We start from the raw sequence: 27,763 nt of genomic DNA on the forward strand, positions 1-27,763 counted from the left end.
TTTTAAATATCTGTGGTTATTAATATATGACCAAGTAGAGTTTATCTGACTTCCACTCTGCATCACCTTGTCTCTCAAATTGCCTGACATGATTCAGCCCATTTTAGGTGGAGTGTTTGACCAGAGGGAAATGTTTCAGACATGTCTCTCAAATAAGAAATTTGTTTCTGTAAAGACATTTTTCTCCAAATTTCAAAATGTTTATTTTTGACTAATTAAAAAAAAAAAGAGAAAATAAAAAAATGTAAAACTGAAAACAGACAAACATTAAGAAAACCAGACAAATTTCAGAGGTCACACATGCTCCTTATGACAATCTAAGATTTCAGATACAACACAGGGATTCAGGCTCTGGTAACAGGACTTATCCCAGCTCACTGAGGCTGTAGGTGGGATGAGCAGTGAGGTACCTGCAATTGTTCAGACCCTCATCTACCAGAAATAAACAACAATTCTATAAAGTCACAGTAGCTGTGGGGAGGGAAAAAGAGGAACTTGCAGGGAACTGGGGAGCACAATGCTACTTGCCAACATCAGAGAGATATTTTGAAGTTCTTTGGGCTGTTCTGCTCCCCATCCCCTCTCCAGGCACCCTTACTGTCTGCCAAGAAGGGTAAAGAGATGCCACTGCCTCGTGTGAAGCAGGCAAAAAACAACTGTTATCAGGCCATTGTCCTAGTTTTGGAGCCTCTGCATGGAAATCAAAGAAGATGTAAACAGAGCATCCCATGTTCTCTCTGGATAACCATTCCATAGAAAGGACTGGGCACAGAGGCAGCAAAGCCCAAGGAATCCCTCTCTCCAACACAACAAACAGCATGTTTTTGGTAACAGGGTCCCTTTTACCTCTTGACCACGGAAAGGGAAATGCAGATATGTGTGTGTGGGGCTGCTCAGGGACACTGGTCATGTCCTGCCCAGCCACTGTTCTGGGCAGAGCAGTGCAGCCAGGCCAGCTCTGCTGCCGTGGGGCTCAGGGCTGGAGCTCAGGACCGATCTCCCCATTGCAGCAGTGCCAGGGTGGCCTGACTGCCCACCCAGGTCTCTGACCAGGGTCTCAGGCTGGTTTTGCAGCTCCTGCTGAGGCCAGCACTGCCTCCAGCTGTGTTGCTGACTGCCTCCAAGCTGTCCCTGTGGAAGCTAGCTTGTGTTTTTCTACATTACAGGGCAGCAGCAAAAGCAAGACTACAGTGTAGACATACCTTGTATCTCTCAGACCCCAAGTGCAACTTTATTTAGACAGACAAAAAAAAAATGCAAGTAGGTAAATAAAAACCAAATTTTCTGGGTGATTTTGGAGAGAGCTGCCTCGAGGGTCCGTGTTTCCTCACATGCACTCAACTAGGATACCTTCATTTTGCCTTTCTCAGGAGCTGCTTCATGGATGAGTGGCTGCTCATCCCCGTTCACCGACAGCATCCTCTTCTCTGGCGGCAGCTCCTCGGGCTGGCGAGCGATCAGCAGGCGGCAGGTGAGCAGGATCCCAAAGACCAAGGCGTGGGCATAACGCTTGAGGGGGTCCCCCACGAGCTGGTGGAAAAAGAGCACAGCCAGCACGAGGAGGAGGAGCAGGAAGTTGGCCACGTCCTTGGGGCGACCAGGCACCAGTGTCATGACAATGCCGCACGCCACTTCCAGGGCGCCGATGCTCTTGCGGAGGAGGATGGAGCTGACTCCCATCTTCTTGAGCATGGGCAGGGCCCGCACGTAGCTTTTGTACGCTCGTTTCTGGAATCAAGCAGCCAAGGACATCATGTGAGAAAATGAAGGCAAAGGTGACTTCCATTGAAACAGATTGATGTGCAACATAACCTAAAAATTATTTCAGTTGTCACAGACCCCTCTGGCACAATACCCAATTTGTAAAGCTTCGGTTTGGGGGGTGTATTAAATTATCAATCTGCAATTCCCCCTTTCTAAGCTGTTGTCTCCTCACTGGAAGACAGTTCAGCAACCTCTCATCCATCTTTGGAACTACAGCCAGGCCAGGTGTACCTTACCCTGGAATCTGAGGTTCAGATTGCTTGATTTAGCAGTGCAGAACCATGTTGTTAAAACAAACAAACCTCTTTCTAAGAGTACCTTTTGCTTTAAAATTGGCTAATTCACCCAATCCCTGCAAAGCCAAAGCACAGGAAGTAAATACAAGTCTCTTTCTACTCCAAAGCAACTTACAACATCCCAAAGCAACTTACAGTATTCCAAAGCAGCTTACAGTAGTTATAGGCAGTGCAGGCTTGGGGTGGTACTAAACATCAAAGCTGAGATTCACCAGTCCTCTCCTGTGCTTACATACCTTTATGATCCTTTCTTTCCTCAGGTGAAAGCAAGCTGACATTTGACATTATTTGCTCCCTGGTTTATGCTGGATTTAGAAGCAGTGTAAGTTGCAAGACAGCCTGCTTACACAGCTGCCTCATTCTTTTGGGGAAAGAAACAACCTTTGTCCTTACACATATCCAGGTTCTTGCATTTGAACATTAGGTGTCGGTGGCCCTACTGTTTTGTTTGGGTTTTTTTCTCTTTTTGTTTTGCAGTCAAGTATTTCCTTTTATAGATATATATTTTAATAAAGCTTCTATATTCAGCGTGACACTGAAATTATTTCCACTTTTACTTGAGTATAATAACCCTGAAGACATTCTTGACATTGTGTTCTCTGTTTTCTAATCAGCATGAGGGAAATGGAAGCCAAATATCAGGTACAAGATTGTTCAGCTCTCACAGGCACTGATCAGACTGTGGATTTACTTCCATACAATTTTGGAAATCTACATTACAGGCATACAGAACTTTCCAATGTCTCCATAGAGTTTGATGCTTCCTTCTGAGAGGCTCTGATGCTTCACAGGTGGTTAAAAAATATCCAGCATTGTCATTTTAGCTACAAAATAATTGAAGATCTCATGACACATTTACTCCAAGTGTTTGCATTGTGAGGATGTATTTTAAACCATCAGTGACTAAAACCTCAGAGCAGAGTATTTTTAAACAGTAGTGAAAAACACACTTTTAAGAAATGTACTATAAGCATGTCCTAGAGTACTCTGGTATTTTAGGTATTTTAATAGGCAAGCTAATGTGTTTATTGCTGAATGAAAAACTACAAGTTTGGTATTTTAGGTAGATAACAGAGGTTCTTTGTTTTCTGGGGGCAAAAAGCCATCCTTATGGATTAGCAAGGTCAGATTTTTCCTAATTGTCTGCATGACCTGGCAGACCACCACATGTATTGTAGCACAGCAAAGGCAGGAGAGCCTAATGAGCCATGAATATGTAACAATATGGACTATGAAAAATAATGACACTGTGTAACAGCTGCTTTATAAAACCGGAGATCATTCCTACCTGTAGGCCTGACTCGTGATAAAGCAGAAGGGGACACAGATGCAAAATATTTTACAGAGCAAGCATTTTGCAATGCTCCTAAAGCCTCTGCTTTTTTCTTTTCTTTTTTTTTTTTTTTTCTTTTTTTTTTTATTTCTGTAGCAGAAGCTTAAGAGCTTTGTTTTCTAGGGGTTTTACCTCATGTGTCTCTTGCCCATGAGTTACTTCTTGGGGATTTTCCTCAGTGAGATCCCTGTGCTGGGCTGCAGACTAGGCACTGCCATTCAGATGTTATTTGAGAGCTGAGGAAAAGCAGCTGGGCAGGTGGAGCAAAGGGAGAGAGAACAGAATGTGCTGGAAACTTCTAGCACAAATATTTTTAGGGGCACAAAAATTATACTAATCTTTTCAACCACCACAATAAATAACTGGGGAAGCGGGGGGTGAGGGGGGCAGGAGAATAAATAAACACAGATGAGGAAGCAAAATGTGGCAGCCAGTCTCCCACCTGCCTGCAGCTCACAGCTGGCAGTGCTCTGCAGCAGGGCTGGCCCTGAGCAGAGAGAAGCATAAACCAGTTCACCAGGTGAGAAATGCACACAATAACTTCTCCATCCTCTCCTCACCCCCTTCCTCTTAGGCAAGAGGGGGAGAGGCTCATTCCCCAGGCCAAAGAGAATGAGAAGAATAATAATAATACCTTCCTCTGCAAGCTAAGAATTTCAAAGCATTTCACAATCATTAATTAATCCCTGCATAAGTCTGGTGAGGTAGGGACAGTCAAGTCAGTATCATCATCCTTGCTTTAAAGCATCGAGTTTTGAGAATCAACATCTGCCAGAGCAGGCATCTGCTTTTCCTACCCCCATCCAGTGGATAGATTTCCCCTGAGGGATCAGCTGTCCCTGCCTGCTGCATGTCTGGCACTTCCGCAGGCTTTGTTTTTAGAGACCCTTGTGACCCCAGCTTCTTTAGGCTGTGTGTGCTGTGCCACCCCATCCTCCTTGCCTCCCCTCCCCATCCTTATCCATCAGAGGTTTCTCCGTGGATAGGCTCAGCTGGAGCCCAGGCGAGGGCTGCCAGGATATCTTGGGCACTGCGTATTATTGGCTTCTCTCCATGTCACGTAAGGAGTCAGATCAGCTTCTTCTCTCTCCTGCCCCTCGCTCGGGGTTCCAGGGCAGTCACCCCCAGCGTGCCCCACTGCTCCTGCGGCAAGAGCCCTAAAGCACCTCCCTCCGTGCTGCCCGACTCACCATCTCATTGTAGGCATCCCTGCTGAGCCGGGGGGTCAGTTTGATGGTCCCCATAAAGACGAAGAAGAGCCCCAGGGCCACCGAGAGGGCGACGATGGTGATGGTCCTGGGAGATGCCATAGAGCCGCAGGGATCCGGTCCTAGCGAGGCCTTGTGGCTCTGGCTGCCAGCCCGGGTGGGAGGGAGTCCGTCACCATTGAAGGCTGTAGGAATAAAGCTGCAGAGGCAGGAGGATGACAGCGGGAGGGGATTCAGCCTCCTCCACTCAGCAACCCCTGGGTCCTAAAGCCCTGCAGCCAGAGCCACTCAGCTCCAGCACTGGAGCGCCGAGAGGAACTCATCCTCTTGTTACCTTGCGTGTTCCATAAATCGCCCACAGAAAGCCGAAACTGAGTCAATTCTAGGGACGTGGGATGGCAGCCAAAGACAGAGCACACTTACTCATTAGTGAGGAAACAAGGACGTTAGCAGAGGGCACAGGAGTAACGTGCTGTGGAGGGGAAGTGGGCAGGGGTCTCTTGTACACAGACAGCTTTCAGTTTCAGATATTCAGATACTCATACATAGCGAACAACATATTGTGGGTTTTTTGCACCAGGAAAGAAAAAGAAATGTTTTGTCCCTGTGGCTCTTCTGGAACCTGATGCTCAAAAGGGAAGGTGAGGCCACTTGTGTCACCCACCCCCATTGCAGGTAAAACCCATCCTGCATGTTCAGCTATCCAGAGGCTGGGGGAAAGGTTTTATGATCCTCTGGTATATTCTGATTTAAAGTCATTGTCTCCCCTGCAATTAATGCAACAAATTTCCTTTTGACCAAAACCTGGCAGAAATTTATTCAGATCTCGCAGCGAGAAACCAAGGTATAATTACATGAAACAGAACTGCTGGAATAAAATTGGGTATAAAATGAAGAGGCCGCAACTGTGTAAAAACCTACGCTCATGGGATAGTGCGAGAGTGATACTTCCTATGCTTGTCAGGAACCTTATCATCACTCCCTTTATGGTGTAGTCATTCTCAAGTCCTAAACACATGTGTTTTGAGCTCCCATAGCTTGAGAACTGGTTGTTGTTATTATTCAAAGCTGAGGACTGGGGTTAAAAGTCTGAAAAATACAGGCAACTCTCACACTTTCCTTGAGAATTTATCAGCCTTGATTCAAAACATTCTGGGACTCACACAACACAAGGGAGCTCTGCTCACTCAGACTTCCCTCCCCATTACAGCAGCTCCATCTCTGGAAGAGCTGGAGAAATATAACACTGTGAACAGGACAGGACACATACAAAACACAAGAAGAATTTTAATTAGCTATTGCAGAACATCCTGAAGAGGAAAATATTGCAGCTTATTTTTTCACAGGGCACTTCATATTTAGGCATCAGCAATCATTACTGGAGAAGGGGGAGGCAGATGTGGAAAGAGAGACACTGAAATATGTTCTTTTTATTTTGTTTTATAGAAAAATCTCATTGCCAAAGCTGGTGCTTCCTCCAGGCAGGGACACCAACAAAGGAATCCCTGGGCTTTCATACTCATCCATCCTGAATCTCCCACCCCTTGCACAACAGTTCTGTGGGGGAGAAGCCACCCACACCCAGCCAGTGCTGGAAGGCCCATGACCTTTGTTAGGCACAAGATCAGCACCCATTCAAGGCTCCTTACCTGGGGCTCCAGCAATTTCCCACTATCCAGAGCACAATTTGCAGCTCAAACACCAAGCTACATATTCCTCAACACAGGGAGAGAGTCTTTCCCAGGCTGCTTAACCAGCAGCCCAAGTTGCAGGGGAAGGAAGGGTGATGAAATGCTACAGAGAACCTTTTCACCCCAGAAATCCAAGTAGTTCTTTGCAGAACAGTGTTGCTAGGCAACCCAAAGTACGAGAAAAAACAAAAATATTTATTTTTATACAACTTCACAGAAAATAAGTTAAAATCCTAACTACATTGGGTCTTCAGGACAGGAGGAGGTTGCTTCCCAAGCTCTCAGAGCTCATTCCTGCCTCCTCAGCGGGTAAAGAGCAGCACCAGCTCACAATGAACAGTGTGAGGAAACAAATCAAAAGGAATAGCCAACACAGGGGCAAATGGCTCCCCTGCCAGCTTCTTCCGTGGGTCAGGTGGGCAGCACAGCCTGTGGAAAGCAAAGAGCATCCTTTAGACCTGTAGCAGAAGCCTTCCCACCACTGGTATCACAATCCAAGGGGGATCCACAAAGGAGGTATCATGTGTTTGACTAACATTCCTCGGAGTCTGAAGCTGACACTGCCTGAGGTGCAGAACCATCAATATTGAATCCCAAACCAGCTCTGAAAACCTCAGGGACAAGCTGAAGAGTGAACAGTCAGTGGCAAGTTTAAAGCTCCTTTCCTCAGAAGCCATCCCAGCTGAAAGACACTCTGTTTTCAGTTTTGGACTGCCCTTATGGCTGCCTGCAGACAGATTTATCACCTGGGTCTACCCCAGCTAAAGGCTGACCACATAAAGCTACATGATTAACCCCTAAGCAGGTGACAAATCCCCTTGGCTCCACTTTCTTGGCAAGGGGCCAACCTTCCTGCAGTGAACCCGATGGACTCTGTATCTCACATCCAGATGTCATTGTGCCATGTTTGAATTATTTTCTATTCCTCACTTATGCCTTGTCTGGACTTAATAGGGTCTGCAACTGAGATCAACAGAAAGGAGGAGAGTGCTCACTCAAGGAAGTTCCTCATGGCTTCACCCTCTGGCTTGCAGGAGATGTAGAGCAGCCTGCGGATGGACCTGCAGTTCCGGATGGCTCGTACAACCCTGTAATCTGAAAAAACAGACAGCCTGCTTTCCCACCACCACCCTGAGCTCTCCAGAAGTAATGACTGAACAGCATCACAGAATTGTCAAAAATACAGATGCATATTTTGCCATGTTCTCTCTTGGGGTCTCTCAGGAGACCACAGGTGTGACCCACACTCCTGACAGCTCAGACAATTTGGCAGGCAGGGAGCCAATGAGAGAAGCCAATTGCAGAGAGCAATGGGAGAAGTCCCTCTGCTTCCCAGGGAGATGGAGGATGAGAGAAAAAATGTTACTCAATTAAGCAAGGGCATATAAAACCTTCCACACACACTTGTGAGAGTGCATCTGGGTACCAGGCCCAGTGAGTTCCCAGTATACACTCCAGGGAAGACCACTAAGACAATTTGAGGGCTGGGGAAAAGAATGTAAGCAAGGATCCATTTGCTATCTTCAGGGATGTCATGGGGGATTACAGATAACTGAGAACCTTCTCAGAGGGGCATGAGAAGAGGATGAGAAGAATTAGATGTATGGCAGCAAGGGAAAATTATGATTAAAAATACTAGGGAAAACATTTTCAGGAGAGGAGATACACCCCTGGACATATTCAAACCTCAGCTAGGCTTTATATCCCTATGCAACTTTATAAAACTCTGAAGTTTGCCTTGCTATAGTTGGGAGATTGCAGCACCAACCTCCAGAGGTCACTTCTCTCTTAAATAATTGTGTGAGCCTTTGTGAAATTGTGTGAAAGATGGAAAAAAGATTAGAGCTAAAGAGAAAGCACAATGAAGGTGCTGAAAACAGCAGACTTTATGGGACTTTAGCTGCTGTCAGTGACAAGAAATGAGAGACTAAGCAAAGAAAGGGTTTTGAGCCAGTATAACAGGTCTCACAGAACTTGTTCAGAACTCTCTGTTTACAAGATGAAAATAAATAGCATTTTCTCTCACGTAGGCCAGCCCGAGAAGGGTTCACCACAGCAACAAGCGGTCGGGCATCCTCCCACGATGCCAAGAGCTGTGGTAACACAGCCTCTGCCTTTCCACTGTGAAACTCACAGTTTGAGATCCCTGTGAAACAAAAAAGCAACCACATGAACTGAATCTCACCAAGAGTTAGGTGTAACATGAACCACCCTGTGCTGTGTGAAGGTAACTGGTGAGGGTCCCTCTGCTCACTTCTACTCCGATTTTTCAGCATTTAGTTTGAAACTTTTTGCCACAGCGAGTTTCAACTCACCATTGAATGCTGCATTCCACTGAGCATCCTCTATTGCCTTCTCCACCACCTCAACACCAATAACCTTGGACACCTGGTGAGCCAGAGAGAGACCAATTGTGCCTAGAAACACAGGAAACAAAAATACTCCATACAGTCATGCTGAAGAAACAGGCCTTTACATAGTGATGATCAGCTCTGGAATGCAAAGCTCTGGGAGCCCAGGAACTCACCTGTTCCACAGCAGATGTCAAGGAGAACAGTGTCCCCTGTAGCCTGGCAGAGCTCCCCGACTGCCTGGTACAGAACTTCTGCTCCAGCTGTGTTGACTTGGAAAAAGGCATCTGGAGAGATGCGAAACTTCAGGCCGAGCAGTTCTTCGAAGATGTGCGGTGCTCCATGGAGGAGCTGGTAGGGGGACTGCTCGTGAGAGCAGCGTGTCATGGTGCTGGCAGATCACACAAAAAACAGCTGTTAGAAGGCAGCAGAGAGGAGCTGGTTTCCATTCCCAGGGTGCTCATGGGCAGCAAAAGATGGTTCTTCCCCCCAGCGACTTATATTTCATATGAGCCTTTCAACAAGATTAAAGCATTTTGATTCTTTGAAAGAGATCTGTGACTTGCACAGCCTAAATTTCATTAAAAGGATCAAAATGACTTAGCAGAAGGCAGCATTCCTCGGGCCTATTCCCCAGTTTTGCCGCTAATGTGATTTACTGTCTTGGGATAGAAACTGGAAGTTTCTTCTATAAGTTTCCCAGACTCATAATTCCCATGAGGTAGAGCCATAGTGTGTTCAAATAAGTCTGGAAAAATAAAAGATGGGGTCATCTTAAAGACACATCTCTAAGAGGGATCCAAACATCTGTCATTCTCTTCCAGCACTCCCTGAACTGGTGGGATTTGAATTTGGTCAGAAAGGGGGTAGAAGAAGGAGGTGGCTGTGTTTCCTTGTCAAGGCATTTACCTCTCTTGGAAATAAAGTGAAGTCAAGGCACAGACTGCTCCAGGCCCACATGTGAAGAACTCCTTCAGCAATGCTTTCTGAGTAGCCAGTGCCTCCTGTCAAGAGTAAGAAAGGAAAAGCTGCCTCTTTGGGTAACCTGATTAGAGCTCTCTCCCCAGCAACACACCCAGCAGGCTCAGCTCAGCCAGGTTCCTGCTGTGCCTCTTGCCCTGTCCTCCATGTGCTCACCTGGCCCAGCTGCTGGGGGTGGAAGGTGATGATAGCCATGGTGTGGCCACAGCTGGTGGTACGAACCACGAGCTCTCGCCAGTGTCCGCCTTCATGGAAGAGGATGCAGGAATCCAGGGGGGAGCGAGAGATGAACTCCTCATAGCACTGAGGGGAGGGGAAATGGCAGCTTTAGTACCATGAAGACAGCTGCCCTGCTCTTAACCCCCCAGACAGGCAGCCCTTCCACCACTCTGGTCTGCTTCTTCTGCTTGATTTCCATACATTGGGTGAAAGCTCCTTCCAGGCTCTTGAAAGACAACATATTTTAATAATTCTAATTTGCAATTCTTATGTGTTTTAATAGATTGGCAGGAATTCATTGTCACTTGATTAACTTCATTACTTGGGACACTTTATGGGCTGCAATATTAACATGTGAGTTTTTATAAAAGTATTTATCCACCAACTAGAATGAAAATTTTCAGAACATGAAAATGGACTTGAAAACACAGTATAATAAAAATTACAGTGTTCTCCCAAGTAAGAGTTATTGCAGTCTCTCCATTCCACAACAAATGGACAGACATGACTTATTTATTTACCTGGGCTACTTGTTTGTGTTTTGAAGGTATGTTCTCCACGTGATTTGCTTTCACACAGATAATATTTCTTCCTGTAGAGAGATGGCCGGGTATTTAATTGCTCTGGTTCAGGGCACGTAAAGCACTGTAGCATCTGACATGGCAAACTGTGGAGAGACCTTTCACAGCTCATGCCAGCAATTTTCTATGAGTTCCTTGTCCTGCACTGACCTCTGCCAGTTCCTACATACAACCCAACAGTTTTGGGGTTCCCATTTGGTCCTCGGTTCACAGAGAAAGTCGATTTGTTTCGGTAGCCATTAATGATGGGCTGAGGGAGAAAAGAAGGAAAAGCAAAGCCTTGGATTAAAAGAAAAAACAAGGGAGGAAAGCCAAACCCCAGCCTGGTTATTCTGTTGCCAACATGGGAAGGTGTACGTGAATGGGCAAAACACAGAAACAAAATTTGTGCACAAGAACCCCAGTACTGCCCCTTGGAGACAAAAGTAGCTCTCTGTGACAGAATGGTGACAGGTTTAACAGGGAGGCCTTTTAGGCACAAAGAAAGGGTTCCTAAGCACTGGGCTTATTTCACTCTCGGGCAGTCACAAGCTGCAAAGCACAAGTTAGCAAGGACTGACTCAGACACTCTCTGCAGGCAAATGATGCCCCCCATGAGACTCTTGAGCTGCTGAGTGAGAGACTGTTCGTGGCTCAGAGGGAAAAGCACTCCCATGGCACACTCACCGAAGGGACTACAGGCTGCAGAGGACAGCAGAGCCCACCAGGTTTCTGTGCATCTATGCCCAGCTCCTCAAGACGAGATGCCAATGTCTGCAAAATCTTCCTCTGGCTTTCATACTTGACCTGCAGAGGAGTTCTGAGGCAGAAACACTCTCATGGGACCACACAATGGTGGGCAGCTCATCATCACCCACCTCTGGGGAGTCCAACAGGAGGAAAAACTGCAAGTGAAAATATAGCCCCAGAGGAACTCTTCCCTTTTCACTACCACAGCTGCTTGGAGAAACAGGAAGAAAGAAAAATCGTGTCTGTGGTCCCCAAATACTGGCCTACAACATTTTGTCTAACCTGAAGCCCCAGTGAAGCAGAGCAGTCCCACAGAGGCCAGGATCACTGTGCAAATGCCCATCCTCTGTACTACAAGGAACCTCCCAGTTCTATCCTTCACAACAACAGGATTAAAACAGCAGTAAATGGGGTCTGAACAGTTTGCAGCATTATGCTGCTAAGGGCTACTGTTCAAGGGGATAGGAGGGACAGCTGGGGCAACACAACAGAGAAAAATCTGTGCAAACTCATCTTACCTGCAGCTGCTCCTGGTAGGGAAGTCTCCACAGTGGTGTCACTGCATTTGCTAACCTGGAAAGCAGAACAGTAAGGCAGTGCCCAGAGCTACTCGACTCCTGACTCCTATGGCATAACATCCCTGTCAGCTACTTCATGGGCAGGACTGTTCTCGTGTGGGCTCTGCACCAGGGCTGGCTGTGAACACCCAGACTCCCAGGGAACCACAGTGAAATGCAGTTTGTGTGCAGCAGGAGGGAATTGCAAGCTGCCCATTCTCACTGACCCAGCCACCCACACAGAAGTAGTTTAGAGATAAACCTCAGAACTTGCCACTACTCATATGAAAAGCAAAACAAGCAAGAATAAAACATATAAAAGCTGGTTTTTAAAAAAATTACATATATATATATATATATATATGTGTGTGTGTGTGTGTGTGTGTGTGTATACAAATACCCTAAAAAGAGTCCTCAAAAAAGAGGTGAGGCTGATATGATTCAAGCACTCATAAATGACTCTCTGCAACCATGGGGAACAGCACCCCACAGCTGGATAAGTTGCAGCTATTGCCTACCTAGGGTTTTTGGAGCTGCTTCCAAAGCACCCAGTGCCAGCTACCCCGAGGTCCAGGACTGCAAATAGACTATCACTTTTTGCTTGTCGATATGGCAATTATTGCCTGCTCCTTTTCTCTCAGAACATTGTATTTGTTTTCTCCACTATCCCCTCCCCAGGCCAGACTCCAGGCAAACGAGCCCTGGATCTTCTGTTCGTACGGGGTGGAAGTAAACCCCCAACACACCACGTCCCCAGCTTTAGGTGTTTGCTGCTTTGAAAGAATGCTCGATCATTTTGGAGAAGCCATACCTCTCCTCCCAGGAAGGCTCTGGCAGGCTGCAGCTCACCCCGGCCTTTCTCTTCCCTCGGCACGTTGCTGCTGTGGCTGTCCGCAGGCCGCGGGGCGGAGCGGGCAGGCCGAGCGGGGAGAGCGGCGGAGGGCGGAGGTGGCAGCGCGGTGGCCGCAGCACGCAGGACAGAGCCATGGCGGGCATGTCACCGCGGGCAGCCGAACAGCGGCACGGGCTGGAGAGCCGGCCCCGCTCCGGGCAGTGACAGGGACCCGCTCCAGCAGCGGCACCGGCGGCCGGCGGGGAGCGGAAGGGGCGCGGGGAGAGCCCGGGGAACTCCCCGTGGCGGATTGCCGGCGGAGCTGGGGAGGGCTGAGCTTTCACCCCGAGCCGGTCGGACACGGCCAGCAAAGTGTCACGGCAAATGCGTGGCCGCGCTGAGCTGGTCTGGGACAGACTGGAAGCTCAGTGCCACCTGCCACCGAGCCTGTCCGATGGGACACTCGGGACAGCGGAGAGAGCAGGAGGGAAGGCTGGCTGCCGTGTCACCTCGCAGGATGGGTACATGTGGACAGGAGGGCAAGAACAGCCTTTCCCAGCCAGCCCAGGCTGTGCCTCCAGCAGATGCTGAAGGAAAAGCGGGGATCACACAAGCACACGTGGCCACATGCTCACTTATCTCCCTCGGGCACCAATTAATCTCTGCGCTGGGGATTCCCCGAGTCAGGCATCGTTTATCTACTTAGGGACCCCAAGAGTTCTCTTGCCCACTAGTTTACCTCCACAACTCCCTGAAAGGTGGTTGCAGTCAGGTGGGATTTGGTCTCTTTATCCAGGCAGAAACTGACAGAACGAGAGGACACAGTCTTAAGCTGCGCCAAGGGAAATAGAGGTCTGTAGGAGATGCTTTCTGGGGACGGTCTGAGACACGGCCTCTATAATTAACCTCTATAAAAGACCTCTATAATCGAGTTAGGTGTTAGAAGTTTATTTCAGGGCGTGAGATAGACAGAGAGAAAGGGAGCCTGCAATGAGCTAGCAGATAGAGCTCAAAGTGGGCTCAGAGAGAACAATACAAAAGAGGGTAAAATATGAATACATGAGCTCAAGACTTAATATTGCTAAGAAAGTAACAGAACGGAAGTGAGAGAGCCGGGGAAAAAAGGGAAAGAGACCAAGAGAGCTAAGACAGCCAAGAGAGACTAAGAGAGCAAAGAGATAAGAGAACTAAGAGGACTATAAGAGCGTTAAGAGAGACCAAGAGAAGCAAGAGTTAAGAGTTAAGAGAGACCAAGAGAGCAAACTCTCTTTTACAATTACTTATATAACCTATACATTTGAATATTCTATTCCTTTACTAACCAATCTTTCTAAGTATACTAATACAGTAACATTTGTGTGCAACCTATAGAAATCGCTGGTTTTGCATATTTTTGGTTATCTCAGGGTCCTTCAGAGCTTTCCTTTATAAGGTTGGGATGAGGGGTCTCAGCTTGGTTTTATTACAGGAAAGAATGTGTTCTGGCATATCAGCCCAGTTTCTTTGAATTATTCAAACCGTGCTATCATTTGTATTTCTTCCTTAGCCTTTCTGGCTAAAGAGTCATATTTATAATTTCTTTCTAATTCTACCTTCCCAACAGAGGTTGGATATTAGGAAAAAGTTTTTTTATAGAAAGAGTGATAAAGTACCGGAATTGACTGCCCGGGGAGGTGGTGGAGTCACCATCGCTGGATGTGTTTAAAAAAATATTGGATGGGGCACTCGATGCCATGGTTTAGCTGAGGTGTTAGGACATGGATTGGACTCGATAATCTTGAATGCCTCTTCCAACCAAGTGATTCTGTGATTCTGTGATACCTGCCACCCTTCCATGTCACCTAAAATTCCTGCAGCCACGCATCCCTTGGCCAGGAGGCTCACTCACCCACCTTCTACCACTTGGGTGAATTGTTCCTGTGTGAACCTGGCTGCTGCTGTTTCCCCCAAGAGCTCCAAGCTTGGCAGTCTCCCCGCCCGGTCTCGGTCCCGGTCGCGGTTCCAGTCGTCGTTTCGTCCCGTCTTGTCCCGGTGAGGCCGGAGCAGGGGCAGGAGCGGAGATCCTCCACGCCGCAAGGGGGCGCTACACTGCTCAGGCCCGCTGCGTGCCTGGGGCGGTGCTCGCGGCGTTTAACCGCGCCCTGTGGGCGGGGCCTGTGCTGCGTGGCCACGCCCATCGTGGGTGGTGACAGCTGGGACGCGCCGTCTGCAGTAGCCGCGCCTTCGCCACGCCCCACTGCTCACGAGACGCCGGCGCGAGCGCTGATTGGTCGGCCGCGCGGGGCGGGGCGGGCGCTGATTGGCCGGCGGCGCGCGGCGGAACGCGGCCCGGCGCGGCGCGTCAGTTCCGCGCTGGGCCCGCGATGCTGTCGGCGGGCGGCGGCTCCGGCCCCGGCGGGGCGGGCGGCTCCGGGCCGGGGCTCGGCGGCGACGGCGATTTTCTCTCGCGGTACCGGCTGGTGTCGGCCAAGCTGCGGCGGCGGTTCCTGCGGAAACCGAACGTGGCGGAGGCGGCGGAGCAGTTCGCGGCGCTGGCGCGGGAGCTGCGCGCCCAGGAGAGCCTGCCCTACGCCGCCTGGTGCCAGCTGGCCGTGGCGCGCTGCGCCCAGAGCCTGTTCCACGGCCCCGCCGAGGCGGCCGCGCTGGCCGAGGCCGCGCGGCTCTTCCTGCGCCAGGAGCGGGACCTGCGGCAGCGCCTGGGGTTGCGCGGCGGCTTCGGCGAGCACGTGGCGGCGGCGCAGAGCTGCGGGGCCTTCGCCGCCCGCCTGCACCTGGAGCGGGGACAGCCCGCGCTGGCGGCCGGGCCGTGCCTGGAGCTGGCGGCGGCGCTCCGCGACACGGGACAGCCCGCCCGCGCCGCCGCGCCCCTGCAGCGGGCGGCGGAGCTGCTGACGGCGGCGCGGCTGCCGCTGCAGGCTCTGCGCTGCCTGGCCGAGCGCGCGTCCTGCCTGCTGCTGGCCCGCGACTACGCCGGGGCGCTGGCCACGCTGACGCGGGCGCAGGCTCTGGCCGGGGCCGGGCTGGGCGGTGCGGTCGGGGCCGGGGCCGCGCCCGGCGGTGCCTTCCTGGACGTGCTGGCTCGCTGCGAGGTGTCGCGGGTGCTGCTGCTGCTCCTGCTGCAGCCGCCGCCCGCCAAGCTGCTGCCCGAGCACGCCCGCACGCTGGAGCAATACTGCTGGGAGGCGCCCGACGGCGGACCGGGCACCGGCAGCGGCACCGGGACGGGCGGGGGGCTGCCGCCGGCCGCCAGCTACCTGCCGGCCGAGCTGTTCCTGCTGCTGCAGTCGGCGGTGCTGGCGTGCCAGGAGAAGGACGCGGAGGCGCTGAAGGCGCTGCAGGCCGAGCTGTGGCCGCTGCTGAGCGCCGAGCAGAACCATCTGCTCCACCTCGTGCTGCAGGAGATGCTGAGCCCCGCCGGCCAGGGGCTCTGAGCGCCGCCGCCCGCGGGGACAGGTCGGACCGGTCGCTTCAGTCGGTTCCAGCACAGACTCTATTCCGTTATTTATTTTTAATACGAGTTCTGTAACTCAGTGAAGTAATGGTTGATGAGAGAACGCGTTCATCTACACGTTTGCCTTGTGTCGTAGTAAACTGCTCACTGTATGAACTGAAAGTTGTCATGCTTGGCAAAAGTGTAGCCCTAAAGCAGGCTATTTTAGGGCAGAAGGAAGCTGTTCATTAAAAGACTGGCTGCAATTTGCATGTGTTGCAGAATTTGTATCTAGGAATCAAATGTCGTTAGAGTTGCTTTTTAAAAAACAAACAAAACCCATATAAAATAATATTTTCATTTTTCCTCCTCTTGAAAACAACCGGCACTGCAGCCAACACAAGGCCCTGAGTTTTGTGGTGGCTGAAGGGAGCTGGTCGCTGACCTGCAGGTGGTTCCTGGGGTGATGGTGGCCTGACTCCAGTCTCTGTAGCAGCTGTTAACCCAGAGAACTGAGCCTGCACCGTGGCAAATCCACTTCAGCTGAGGGAGTTTGGGAGCAGAATTAATGGTGGAGGTGGTGAAGTTACAGGAGTTATTGCAATGTGGACTGTTTGCTCAGTTCTGTGTGTCTGCTCTCGGGCACTTCTGTCTCTTGCTTTCTGCTTCTTTTGACCCTTAGGTGAAGGCAGCTTGTCTTTAGAGGAGAAAAGGTTCTTCTGTCTTTGGTGCACTCAGCTGTTGGGTACAGGCCTTGCTCAACTCCAGCAGTGCTAATACACAACCTCAAGCAGGGCAGGCTTTATCCTGGAAGCTGGAGATGCCTTGGGGGCATGTTGGGTGGATAAAGAGCAGTTCTAGGCTACCCAGCTACTGGGCAGTGAAACAAGCGCTGCCAGCCAGCACTTCCAGAGACCCTGCAGAGACTGAGGCTTTCAAAAAGACAGCAATCCCGTTTGTACACCTGGGAGAGGAGCCAGAGGTAAGAGGTAATTCTGTTAAACAGAATATAACATCTGATTTTAACATTTGGGTCTGGAGACTGCAGTTTTTTCAAACGCTTTTTCAGTGTTTTTCACCTCCCACACTTAAATAATGAAGAACTTGCCGTTTTCCCCTCTGAAACGCAAACAGAGAAGCCGCTCATTTTAAGAGGCCTTAATTACCACAAGCCTCTTTTTGACAAGGTAAAATTGTAGTTGAGAAAGGCTCGGATCCGAGCTGGATGTTATTTTATGACTTAAGTCAGCCGCGGATGCGCCAGGCCGGGAGGCAAAACTAAAAACCCGAGACTGCTTACGGCCGCGTCCTTTTTAAACTCCAGCGGCTGCGGCAGCGCGGGAGGGGCGGTGCGGGGCGGTGCGGGGGGCGGCTCTGGCGGCGGAAGGGGCGCGGACAGACGGACAGACAGACGGACAGACAGACAGACGGACGGACGGGGGCGGTGCCGGTGACGCGGCGCGCGGGGCCCGGCGGGACGGGGCGGGCGGAGCGGCGGGGGCAGCACGCGGCGCGGCCATGGCGGACGGGGACGGTGCGCAGCGGTGGGGACCGGCGGGAGGGGCACGGGGAGGGCTCGGGGCAAGCTCTGCGGGCGGCTTTGCCCCCCCGGGCCTTTGCCCCTCTCCACTCCCGCCGTGTCGCTCCCGCAGGTTCCAGCACGAAGAAGCGGCGGAAGAAGGAGAAGCGGGCGCTTGCCGATGATGATATAGCGGTGAGAGCGGGGCTGGGGGGGCTATCGGGCCGTGCTCGGGGTGCCGGCGGCTCCCCCGGCCCCATCCCCGGGAGCGAGGGCAGGGCTGGGACGGGCTCGCCCCGCGGAGCCTCCCCGGCCACGTGCGGCGGCGGGAGCGCGGCCTTCCCCCTCCCTGATCCCGCTTCCATCCTCCCCCCCAGGACATCCAGCACACCGAGGACTTTCTCATCAGGCCCGAATCCCGGGTGGCCCAGCTGGACACGTCGCAGTGGCCCTTGCTGCTGAAGGTAGGGCGCGTTCTGTGGCGCTCCTTTTGTCCTCTGTCCCCGCAGGTGTCGCCCCGCTGCAGGGAGCAGCGCACGTGGTGCTCTGCCCGCAGAAATCGTGATATGCACTCTCTCCAGCAGTATCGATTCAGTTTTGTGAGTTTTCCGTGCCTTGGAAAGATCCCGCCATATTGGTTGAGTTTTTAATTTGGGTCTGGCCATGGCCTGTAGTGCGTGTTGACATCCAGGTTGTTTCTGCTGAGTTTCTGGGGAATGTTTGGTTTATCCTGCATTATCAATGCATACATTGTGCTGCCTTCCCATCTCCTTCAGGATTTCTGTTTTTCTCGATTTTTGTAAAATATTATTGTAGTTTCATTGTTGGGCCGTTTTCATTTTGGAAGTGGCTCTATCGCTTAAATGTACAAATCAAACCTGATGTATCTGGGGAGATGTACTGCAACACAGCAACACTGAAATCAAGGGAGCTTTAAAAGACTTGTAACTTCTGCTTGGATTTTATAGAACTTTGACAAGTTAAATGTGAGGACAGCACACTACACACCTCTTCCTTCCGGTTCTAATCCCCTGAAGAGAGAGATTTCTGACTATGTTAGGTGAGTTCAGTACAGGCCAGAGTGCTTTATATTTTTTTTGACAGTTAACACCTTCAAAATACTTTCTGGCTGGATTCCCCTTGTACCTTTGTTCTTCACCCAGTGCCTTGCCATAATCGCTGAGCATTTAAATAGGACCCACTGATCTCTTCCTGTAAAGTTTTATTTATTCTGGGGTTGTAGCAGGTCTGTGGATGGACGTGCAAACCACCTAAAGAATTCTCTGGGCTCTTCAAAAAAGTCTCTTCAAAGCCTGCTGGGCTTTGAAACTGCTTGGAGTTTGTAGAATTTGGTTGGTTTTTTTTTAAAATGCAGAGTAGTGATAAGGCAAGGGAGAATTCCTTGAGCATGGATTGTATAATCTGCTGTGCATGGAGCAGGTGGGTGTGGGCTCACTGAGAGCTGCTGGGAGGCTCATTGCTGATCTGGCTGTATAGAAATACATCTCTTTGCAGCCAGGACAATATTTCAAAGTTACTGCACTGTTGCCATGTCTGGCCTGATGCTTAGCTCCCATTCCCTGCCATTTTGCACTCTAGGTCTGGCTTTATTAACCTCGACAAACCCTCCAATCCATCCTCTCACGAGGTGGTTGCGTGGATCCGGCGCATCCTACGCGTGGAGAAGACGGGGCACAGTGGCACCCTGGATCCCAAGGTGACTGGGTGCCTCATTGTGTGCATCGAGAGGGCCACACGGCTGGTCAAATCTCAACAGAGTGCAGGTTTGTTTGATGCTCAGGGCCATCTGCAGTGACCAGGGATGTGTGAAGTGATTTTGGAGACAATATAAAGATTTCTAGAACTTGAAAATGCCAGTCTTAGTTTTCAGTGCCATGACCTTAAGGGTTGCACGTTACTCCAAGCCACTGAGGACACACATCTGTGTTGTCTCAGGTGATTTTTCCATTACTTTTCTGGTGCTTGAGCTGTTTTAAGTCAGTGAAAACACCTCTGACATGGCTTTATCCACTAGTGGAACTTACGGCCTCAGCCTCCACAAGTCCAGAGAAGGAATACATGTAGCTTAGATTTATTTCCCTGGAAGAATAGCCAGCTCTGTAATAAAAGATGCCCATTTCCTAGAAGGGATGTTAGGATTTCAGGGTTCTGGGGACATGTGGCTGTGAAGCAGAATGGACCTTGAGGTCAACATCAAATTCAAGTGGCCGCTCCTGACTGCTCTTGTCATTCTTTCAGGCAAAGAGTATGTGGGAATTGTTCGGCTGCACAATGCCATTGAAAGTGAGGCTCAGCTGGCCAGGGTAAGTCTCATGTGCTCTTAGCCATGCTGGCATCTGGCATGCAGAGTGCTGGGCACTGGTGGGAGATGAGGGGCCAGGAATGGAGCTCAGGTGTGCTGTGTGTGAGGTGATGACACAGTTTATCCATTCTCTGAGTGCAGTGGAGCTGCCCTCCTGCAGCACCCCAGCTCCTGTTCTAGGGTCTGGGTGCTGTGCAGCCTCCAGACATCCTGCAGTTGTCCCAGTGTCCTACTGGGAGCTGCTGTGGTGTGTGGCTGGCTGCCTGCAGGGGGGGAGCAGTGCTGGCAGGGTTGGAGCCCCTCTTTGGGGGCTCCAGCCTCACTAGGACGAGGCATGGTGTCTGATCACATGCTGCCATCTAATGGAAAAATCCTGGCAGTGCTCACTGGCATCTCGATCACATCACTGGCTTGGATTTGCTTTATTAAATATGACATCACCAAATCAGGATAAACCTTGTGGTTTCTCACTCTTGGAAGTGGACACAGTTGCTGCAGACTCCAGGGTGCTCCTGCATTAGGGCACAGGTGTGAACTCTTGCTTCTCCTTCTTCCCTTAGGCCATAGAAACCCTGACAGGTGCCCTGTTCCAGCGGCCACCCCTCATTGCTGCTGTCAAACGACAACTGAGAGTCAGAACCATTTATGAGAGCAAGCTGGTGGAGTATGATCCTGAGAGAAGATTAGGTAAAATAGGGCTTTTCTGCCTTCTTCCTGTAAAACTGACAACTGATAAAATTTTCTGTGAAATGTGCTGCTTTTGGCAGATGTCTTAAGACCTAAATCCTCCCATTGTCCAGCAGTAACTGCTTCATGCATGACTTCGGTGTGCTGGGAAGCAAATCTCATCCCTTTTTGTACTGCTGCACCCTTCACTGGTAAAGAGCCAAATGATGTAAATTAGATGGCATTAGCTCTCAGGGCAAAGATGACCTTCATCTATCACCCCATACTGATGGCTCAGGGAAGGGCTGAGCATACAGCTTTTCTTGAAGGATGTGGTTTATTTTCTGCTTAAAAACTCTGTATCCTGCCCTGCCTTTTAGGTATCTTCTGGGTGAGCTGTGAAGCGGGCACATACATCCGAACCCTCTGTGTTCACCTGGGATTGCTGCTGGGCGTGGGGGGCCAGATGCAGGAGCTCCGCAGAGTCCGCTCGGGCATCCTGGGAGAGATGGTACAGTGGCACCTCAAACTATAACCAGCTCATTTGAAACTGTCAGAATTGCAAGAGTTCCTTGGGACTGTGTGAGTTTTACAGTGTTAGGAGGAGGTTTAGGCTCAGGGAGTTTTGTGAATAGCCCCCAGGCAGTGAGAGCTCTTGCTGTAGGTGGTCTCTTACCAAAGTGTTGAGTTCAGTTCAGGATGTTGCTCCTGTTCTGGTAATTAAACTTTGGGATAGTGAATGACTGGGAAGTGCACTGTGGTGGCTGGAAGTTTGTTTTATGTCACCTGTGTTTCTCAGCCTACAGACCCCAGTGTCCTACAAGTCCAGGAGTGTGAAATGACTGCTTGGAGTCAGCACAGCTCAGGGAATGTGGCTCACTGGAATGAGCCTGGAGAAGCAGTCTTAAGTGATCTTCAACTCTTTTACAGTCTTTGCACTCTGGTGATAGACAGGTCCTGCTGCTGGTCCAAACTCCAGAACTCATTTCTTTTTTTGCAAAACAGCAGTATGAGAGTGCACATGCTTTCCCACCCATTTGTGCTCTTAGCACAGCTGTAACCACAGGCTCATTTCTGAATTCCAGCTGTTGGGTGCTCACAGCTGCCTCAGAATTTATTCAGTGTCACAGATTAAAGAGATGGTTAATTTAGACTAGTGCTCACTAACCTTTGTCTAGGAGCCCCCAGGAATTTAATTTAGGTCATATTCAAAGGTTTCATGTGGGCAGACCTTAGACCCAAATGCTGTCTGAGATTAGGAAGGTCGAAGTCTGGTAGCTCAAGCCAGTCTGACCTCCAGCTACCGATAGAAAGTATTCTTTCCTCTTTTAAGTTGTGTTTTCATGCTTGTGATGGGCATCTGGTTTTATTCCCTTTTTCTAACATTACTTGCTGTTGGACTTCAGCTATTCCCTTGTGCATGTTTCAAGTTGGTGGCTGGTGGGAGACTTTAGAAGGGTTTTGTCTTTGCAGGACAACATGGTGACCATGCACGACGTGCTGGATGCCCAGTGGCAGTACGACAACAACAAGGATGAGAGCTACCTGCGAAGGGTCATCCTGCCCCTGGAGAAGCTGCTGACTTCCCACAAGAGGCTCGTCATGAAAGACAGTGCAGTGAGTTCCTGAGGCAGTGCCAGGGGACAGACAGAGACTGCAAAGTGTCCTCCTGACTTGTGCAGCTGATAGAACACACAGGGGGGCAGGAGCTGTGTGATGTCCTGTGCTGTCCTGATGGTGACTTGTGTGGAACCTCATAGGGGCTGCTGCCAGAGCAGCACTAGGGTGCGCGAGCAATGAATTAAATGACAGAGAATCTGCTCTCCTCACTTGAGGAGGATGCTGATGGTTATGAGAAATCTGCCTCACACACCTTTTGCTGTGATAGGTGCTTTGCTTTCTCCTTCCAAAGCTCCCAAGTTTTATGTAGTGGACAAAATGAATAGTTACCTTGGGATGATATTAATGGGATGGTGGTGGCAGTGGAAAGCTAAAAATTAGAGATGTTTTGTACTTCAGTTCTTGTAATAGCTTCTAAGCCCTCCCATTCCCTACATTTTCAGGTTAATGCCATTTGCTATGGAGCCAAGATCATGCTGCCTGGTGTTCTGCGGTATGAGGATGGGATTGAGGTTAATCAGGAAATTGTTGTCATCACCACAAAAGGAGAAGCCATCTGCCTAGGTATGAAATGCTTCTTTCTCTTTGTGTCCAGCTAATTGCAGAAATAACAGACTGTGTGACAGTAAAGGCACCACAAATTAGTTCCTGTGTGCAGAAGGTGTAATTAGTGCTTCCTGATAGGGAATGTGGGCCCAAGGCAGCTGGTTTTGGGCAGGATGTTAAGAAACAGTAGCTGCATCAGTCCTGGGCAAGGTGTGAGGGGCTCAGCAGCTGTGTGATGCTGAGGTGTGCTGTGTGTGAGGTGATGACACAGTTTATCCATTCTCTGAGTGCAGTGGAGCTGCCGTCCTGCAGCACCCCAGCTCCTGTTCTAGGGTCTGGGTGCTGTGCAGCCTCCAGACATCCTGCAGTGTCCCAGTGTCCTACTGGGAGCTGCTGTGGTGTGTGGCTGGCTGCCTGCAGGAGGGGAGCAGTGCTGGCAGGGTTGGAGCCCCTCTTTGGGGGCTCCAGCCTCACTAGGACGAGGCATGGTGTCTGATCACATGCTGCCACCAGGCACATCACACCTCCTGGTAGATCACTGCAAAGGGACTCCAACAACTGCCAGCTTGACTTGAAAGGGTGCCCAGTTCTAACCAGGGTCTTCAGAGGAGCTGTGTGACAGTCAGTGAGTCCTTGGGGTGACACTGGTGGGAGATGTTGGTCATCTTTGTGCTGACAGAGGCAGAACAGGCTGACACAGTTCTGCTCTTTAGGAGTTACTGACCTCCATGTCTGCTTCTGCAGCCATTGCCTTGATGACCACAGCAGTCATTTCTACGTGTGACCATGGCTTCGTGGCAAAGATCAAGAGAGTGATCATGGAGAGAGACACATATCCCCGGAAATGGGGGCTGGGTCCCAAGGTGAGAGTCCTGTGGGAGTGGGGTCAGTCTCAGGGCAGTGGTGGGAGCCCAACTGTTGAGATGTGGAACTTTGGGACCCTTGGGCAGAGCTGTGCCTGTGTCTATTTCAGGGCCCTGCTGCAATCCTGCTCTGATGGTGGCAATTCCCAGTGTCAGGGCTGTGGCAGCCCACTGCTGGTAGAAGCGAGGCTTTCCCCCCCAAAAGAGCCTGGGGGCCACTTCTGGTGTTGAGGCATGGGCTCCTCAGATCTGTACAGTGCCAGCCCTCCTCTGGTGAAGAGCCAAATGATGTGAAGTGGATGGCATTAGCACTCTGTGCAAAGATGACCTTCATCCATCACCCCATGCTGATGGCTCTGGAGGGGCTGGGCAGGTGCTTCTTTTCCTTCTGGTGCAACACTGCTGAAATTTAGACTGTGAGACAGGAAACTGTGCCTGAAGGACAGGAGCAGTGGGAACACCCAGTGTTGGGTTCCTCTCCCACCTCAGGCACGTGGTAGTAGCTTAACTGCAGCCAGGCTGGCCTGATGCAGGTTGGACTCAAAAATCTGTCAAGTTGCTGTGACTCATCCCATTCCTGTAGTTGAGGTGAAAGCTTTGGGGCAGCCTGCACATGTCTCACAGCAAAGATGGGGTAATACAGGACACTTCAAGCATTTTGGAGTCCTTGGCAAAACCTCGCAAACAAGTGGTTCAGGTCAAATGCTGCAGGTCATTAAGCTGGAAAAACCCAGTCAAAGATCCAGACTCCATGATGTGTTATTATAGTTGTATTACTGTTGCTGTGACTGTCCCTTCAGATTAGCCTTTATTTACTGATAAAGATGCTTCTTGTCTGAGATTTAGGCTTCTGTGCAGGGGATGTTCTGTCTTATTTAAGGTCCTTGAGCAGTGGTAAATAGGTAATGCTGCAGTTGTTTGCTTGGCTTGTTGCTAGATTCCCTTCTCTTAGCTTGAGGGAAGATTTTTCCTACCTGGAGCTGCAGTTTGACTTCTTGCACTTGGCTTTCAGGCCACTCAGAAGAAAATGATGATCCAGAAGGGTCTGCTGGACAAGCATGGAAAGCCCAATGAGAGCACACCAGAGTTCTGGAAGAAGGAATATGTGGATTACAGGTGGGTACTGGGTGTGTGGCTCCCACAGGGTTGTTCAGAGGGCAGCACTACACAGCAAGGGCTGGGCTGGGTGCTGCTATTTGTGCATGGATCATGTTAGGCTTGGTCCAAGGCTGGCTGGACCTGTCAGATGCAGTTGCATTTCTTGGAGTGTGTTGTTCTTGGGCAGCATTGGAAGGAAAGGGTCTGAGCAGACAGTTATCCCTTTTTAGCCTGTTGTGGTTTTAGAGGGAGTCAGTCTGCTAAATTAAATGGGGGAGGCTATGCTGTTGCCCAGCCCAGCTGGTTCGGGTGCTGGCTGCAGGTCTCCCCCACAACAACTTCTCCACCCAGCTCCTGGGGTGGGTTACAGAGCCCTTGTGAGAGGACAGGGATTTGTACCAGTCCAGAGCAGCCTGAGGCAACAACTGTCCTGTGCAACCTTGGGATCTCATCTTTCAGGGATACTTCCAGGAAAGAAGCAGCTGCTGATCACCAAGCTGCTTCAGAGGTGGACAGGGCTGCAAAAGTGAGTATTGCCAGTGCTCTCTGGCTCTTACTTTATGGCCCTGTTATTTCCATTATCTGCACATACCTTGCACCTGCATTTTGGTCCAATGATGATTTTTAGTCCAGGGTCTTCCATGCCCTTTGTTAGGCACAAGGTCAGCGCCCATTCACAGTTCCTTACCTGGGGCTCCAGCAATTTCCCACCACCCAGGGCACAATTTGCAGCTCAAACACCAAGCTACTGTCCCTGGGCATATTCCTCAACACAACACAAGAAAATATATTGTATGGAGCCACAAAAGAGATTTGTTGTTTGCCAGAGAACCTTTTTGGAGGCTACAGAGAGCTGCAGAAATGTCCATGCAAGAGTTGCACCTAAAATTCCCTAACTCGGGGCTTTTGCATGTCCTTGGAAAGGTGCCAGCAGTGTTTTAAACTAATATCTGGGATACAGGAAACACTGAAAAATACAGGGGGCAGTTCTGGCAAAAGCAAATCCTAGGCAGTGTGTGCTGGAGAGAGTCTGCAAGTCATCCTTCTGTTAAATGAAGTTGTATTGAAACAGGCAGTTTTCTCCTCACCTGAGCTTTGTTGGAAGGTGTTGGTATGTCTGACAATGTGTTTCCCTAACAGAGAAAGCGAGACTCAGAGAGTGAAAATGAGGAAGATGTGACCCCATCATCCCCTGCCACCCCACCACCAGAGGAGCTGAGCAAAAAGGCAAAGAAAAAGAAGAAGAAAGAAAAGAGGGCCAGAGAGGCAGCTGAGAGCGGGGAAGAACAAACAGAGAGGGTATGGAATTGTGTACTGCCATAGTATGGTCCAAACATAGTAGAGGTTGCTGTCTGTCCTTAAGTACCAGGACTAATGCAGTGTGTGTCCACAGAGTGCCAGGCCTTCCACAGCAGAGGAGGATGTATTAGAGATGCATTTTAAACTGAACTGGTGGTGGGAGAATAGGGCAGGTGGCCCAGAACAGTTGGTGGGTTCCTGCCAGGCCACCTCTGTGCTCTGGTGCCCTGTCATGGTCCCCGAGGGAGGATGGTGCTGGAGTTTGCGGTGGGAGCCTGCACTGCTTCTAGGATGGAGCTGTTCCTCCTGAAATGGGCAGTGGGGTGTTCCTTTTTGATGGCTTGTTGACCTTTCCAACCTCTCCACAGACCAGTGAGACCAGCAGCACCAAAAAGAAGAAGAAGAAGCAAAAAGAGGTAGAAGAAAGCTCGGATTAAGCAACTGCGTCTGTCCAAAGTAGGCAACCTCATCAGTAAGGAGGAAGGAGTTTTAGGCCTTGAAAAGAGGAGGACTGGCTTCATGGCAGAGGAGCCAACAAGTTCCAAGTTCTTTTTATATGAGTGAGTGGGTGTTTGCCCTGCTCAGGTGCCCCTCTTCATCCTGTTTTAAGGGTTGCCAGAGGAGCAGGGTGCCTCACTGTTCCTGCACTGGATTGATCTCTAAAGCTGAGCACCATGATGCCAACAGATGTGGTATCTTCAGGGAAACTGTAGCTTCTGGCTTTTCCTTGGTTTCTGTTTTCACCTAGAGAGGGTGGAATAATCTTTCTCTCCCCACTAATGTACTGGCTCTTTCCTTTTCTCCCAAGGCTGAAGCTGTTACCTGACAGTTAAAGAATGTGTTGCTGCCTGGAAGAGTGGCTTTGTCACACAGCCCATGTGAATGTGTTTGCATGGGGACAGTCAGATCAGTTATTTCTGAAGGACTATGTTTTGTTTTAACCTGGCCACATGCTTGGCTTGACCTTCAGTTCAATGAGAACACCCAAAATATTTTTCACTCCTTTTCTTCACCTTTATCATGAAAGGATTAGAAAATTTAATTCCTCCTTTCTGTTTATAGCACAAGGACATGCTTGTTCTGTGTGTGCTGATTCCCAAACCCCCTTGCCTCAGTGACCTGGCCAGTGTTTCCTTTTTGCTGCCTCTTTGCTCTTCTCTATTTCTTGGACTGCAACGCTTTTGGTTGCCTTGCCTGGTTCTGGTGTGTGCTCTGAAGGCTGGAGGTGGGGATGTGGCTGGAGGGCAGAAGGTGACCAGGTGACTGACCAACATGTTCTTGCTGCTGGGACTGGAGTCCTGAGGAAAAACTTGGTCAGAGGCAGCTCTGCCAAGGGGCATTGGGTGTGGGCTTGAATGGTTTCAGATAAATTTGTTGCTAGCCTATCTGGAATGACTTGCTGGGGGCAGAAGGTCTCTGCTCTGTTACAGGGTTAGTGCTGAGCCAGCATTTAGCTCATTCTAATGGGGAAGGACCCAAAGCTGTTTTGTTCTGAGTTTCATCCCTGCAGAGATTCTGTTAACTGTTGGTTTTAACCTTGTGCATTGCTTTAGTCTTAGTGGTCTATCCTCCCCTCTACTGCTGGAGATGCAGGCTGTGGGGACAGCAGCTGGTGGGCGTTACAACCTGATCAGAAAAAAAAAAAAGGTCCATTTTTATTTACTCTTTTTTTACAAAAAAGAAATAAAACTTCTGGTTTTGAACAGGTGACTTTCTTGCTCCTCTGGCTCCTCCCAAAAGGTCAGTGGTATTCATGGGGCAGGGGGGATAGCTTTTACCACGTGCCCAGCCTCTGCCCCTCTCTTGAAGAAGCTGTTGGGGCAGAGAAATGTTCATACTGATGAGGACCATCACTAG

The 27,763-nt window shown here is 50.1% G+C and overlaps 4 protein-coding genes, 1 long non-coding RNA gene and 5 other non-coding genes across 10 annotated transcripts; 8 read left to right on the top strand and 2 right to left on the bottom strand.

The window, feature by feature from the left end:
- Positions 1-178: 178 nt before the first annotated feature.
- TMEM35A (transmembrane protein 35A) lies at positions 179-5,132 on the bottom strand. Its single transcript, XM_023926973.2, has 2 exons — positions 4,584-5,132; positions 179-1,728 (listed from the first exon to the last, which is right to left on the bottom strand). Exons 1-2 carry the CDS (start codon positions 4,701-4,703, stop codon positions 1,342-1,344), a joined length of 507 nt encoding a protein of 168 aa, XP_023782741.1. The 5' UTR covers positions 4,704-5,132; the 3' UTR covers positions 179-1,341.
- LOC147650517 (uncharacterized) lies at positions 1,704-2,593 on the top strand. Its single transcript, XR_015276558.1, has 2 exons — positions 1,704-1,775; positions 2,321-2,593. It is a non-coding gene; the product is annotated as an uncharacterized LOC147650517 (long non-coding RNA).
- A 736-nt stretch (positions 5,133-5,868) lies between the features above and the next one.
- TRMT2B (tRNA methyltransferase 2B) lies at positions 5,869-14,861 on the bottom strand. The gene is made up of 12 exons (XM_023926972.2): positions 12,522-14,861; positions 11,672-11,726; positions 11,091-11,210; positions 10,575-10,674; positions 10,365-10,435; positions 9,781-9,927; positions 9,553-9,647; positions 8,820-9,034; positions 8,608-8,709; positions 8,319-8,438; positions 7,288-7,387; positions 5,869-6,721 (listed from the first exon to the last, which is right to left on the bottom strand). Exons 1-12 carry the CDS (start codon positions 12,704-12,706, stop codon positions 6,595-6,597), a joined length of 1,437 nt encoding a protein of 478 aa, XP_023782740.2. The 5' UTR covers positions 12,707-14,861; the 3' UTR covers positions 5,869-6,594.
- Positions 14,862-14,878: 17 nt separating this feature from the next.
- LOC147650518 (40-kDa huntingtin-associated protein-like) lies at positions 14,879-16,242 on the top strand. Its single transcript, XM_086851087.1, has one exon. It carries the CDS (start codon positions 14,906-14,908, stop codon positions 15,971-15,973), a length of 1,068 nt encoding a protein of 355 aa, XP_086707213.1. The 5' UTR covers positions 14,879-14,905; the 3' UTR covers positions 15,974-16,242.
- A 1,191-nt stretch (positions 16,243-17,433) lies between these two features.
- DKC1 (dyskerin pseudouridine synthase 1) lies at positions 17,434-27,609 on the top strand. Its single transcript, XM_086851086.1, has 15 exons — positions 17,434-17,506; positions 17,625-17,686; positions 17,869-17,955; positions 18,460-18,551; positions 19,091-19,275; positions 19,751-19,815; positions 20,375-20,501; positions 20,861-20,991; positions 21,954-22,097; positions 22,544-22,664; positions 23,391-23,509; positions 24,522-24,625; positions 25,067-25,133; positions 25,748-25,906; positions 26,275-27,609. The coding sequence occupies exons 1-15, from the start codon at positions 17,491-17,493 to the stop codon at positions 26,341-26,343; spliced, it is 1,548 nt and encodes a 515-aa protein (XP_086707212.1). The 5' UTR covers positions 17,434-17,490; the 3' UTR covers positions 26,344-27,609.
- LOC111929412 (small nucleolar RNA SNORD17) lies at positions 19,917-20,163 on the top strand. Its single transcript, XR_002864698.2, has one exon. It is a non-coding gene; the product is annotated as a small nucleolar RNA SNORD17 (small nucleolar RNA).
- On the top strand, positions 20,700-20,775 carry LOC111929408 (small nucleolar RNA SNORD83). Its single transcript, XR_002864694.1, has one exon. It is a non-coding gene; the product is annotated as a small nucleolar RNA SNORD83 (small nucleolar RNA).
- LOC111929410 (small nucleolar RNA SNORA36 family) lies at positions 21,154-21,288 on the top strand. The gene has a single exon (XR_002864696.2). It is a non-coding gene; the product is annotated as a small nucleolar RNA SNORA36 family (small nucleolar RNA).
- On the top strand, positions 22,901-23,146 carry LOC111929411 (small nucleolar RNA SNORD17). The gene has a single exon (XR_002864697.2). It is a non-coding gene; the product is annotated as a small nucleolar RNA SNORD17 (small nucleolar RNA).
- On the top strand, positions 23,790-23,865 carry LOC111929409 (small nucleolar RNA SNORD83). The gene has a single exon (XR_002864695.1). It is a non-coding gene; the product is annotated as a small nucleolar RNA SNORD83 (small nucleolar RNA).
- Positions 27,610-27,763: the final 154 nt, after the last annotated feature.

Source organism: Cyanistes caeruleus, chromosome 14, assembly GCF_971803275.1.
Source record: "Cyanistes caeruleus chromosome 14, bCyaCae1.hap1.1, whole genome shotgun sequence".
NCBI lineage: Eukaryota > Metazoa > Chordata > Aves > Passeriformes > Paridae > Cyanistes > Cyanistes caeruleus.

Excerpts from the sequence above, each read along its gene's own strand:
- TRMT2B (XM_023926972.2), bottom strand. The coding sequence starts at position 12,706 with ATGCCCGCCATGGCTCTGTCCTGCGTGCTGCGGCCACCGCGCTGCCAC. Across the intron at positions 8,439-8,607 it reads GTGGAATGCAGCATTCAATG|GGATCTCAAACTGTGAGTTT; the intron begins GTGAGTTGAAAC and ends TTTGTTTCACAG. Across the intron at positions 6,722-7,287 it reads GCCATGAGGAACTTCCTTGA|GCTGTGCTGCCCACCTGACC; the intron begins GTGAGCACTCTC and ends TGCTTTCCACAG.
- DKC1 (XM_086851086.1), top strand. Across the intron at positions 17,956-18,459 it reads AGTGGCCCTTGCTGCTGAAG|AACTTTGACAAGTTAAATGT; the intron begins GTAGGGCGCGTT and ends TGGATTTTATAG. Across the intron at positions 20,502-20,860 it reads TGATCCTGAGAGAAGATTAG|GTATCTTCTGGGTGAGCTGT; the intron begins GTAAAATAGGGC and ends CCTGCCTTTTAG.
- TMEM35A (XM_023926973.2), bottom strand. The coding sequence starts at position 4,703 with ATGGCATCTCCCAGGACCATCACCATCGTCGCCCTCTCGGTGGCCCTG. Across the intron at positions 1,729-4,583 it reads GGGATGCCTACAATGAGATG|AAACGAGCGTACAAAAGCTA; the intron begins GTGAGTCGGGCA and ends GCTTGATTCCAG.
- LOC147650518 (XM_086851087.1), top strand. The coding sequence starts at position 14,906 with ATGCTGTCGGCGGGCGGCGGCTCCGGCCCCGGCGGGGCGGGCGGCTCC.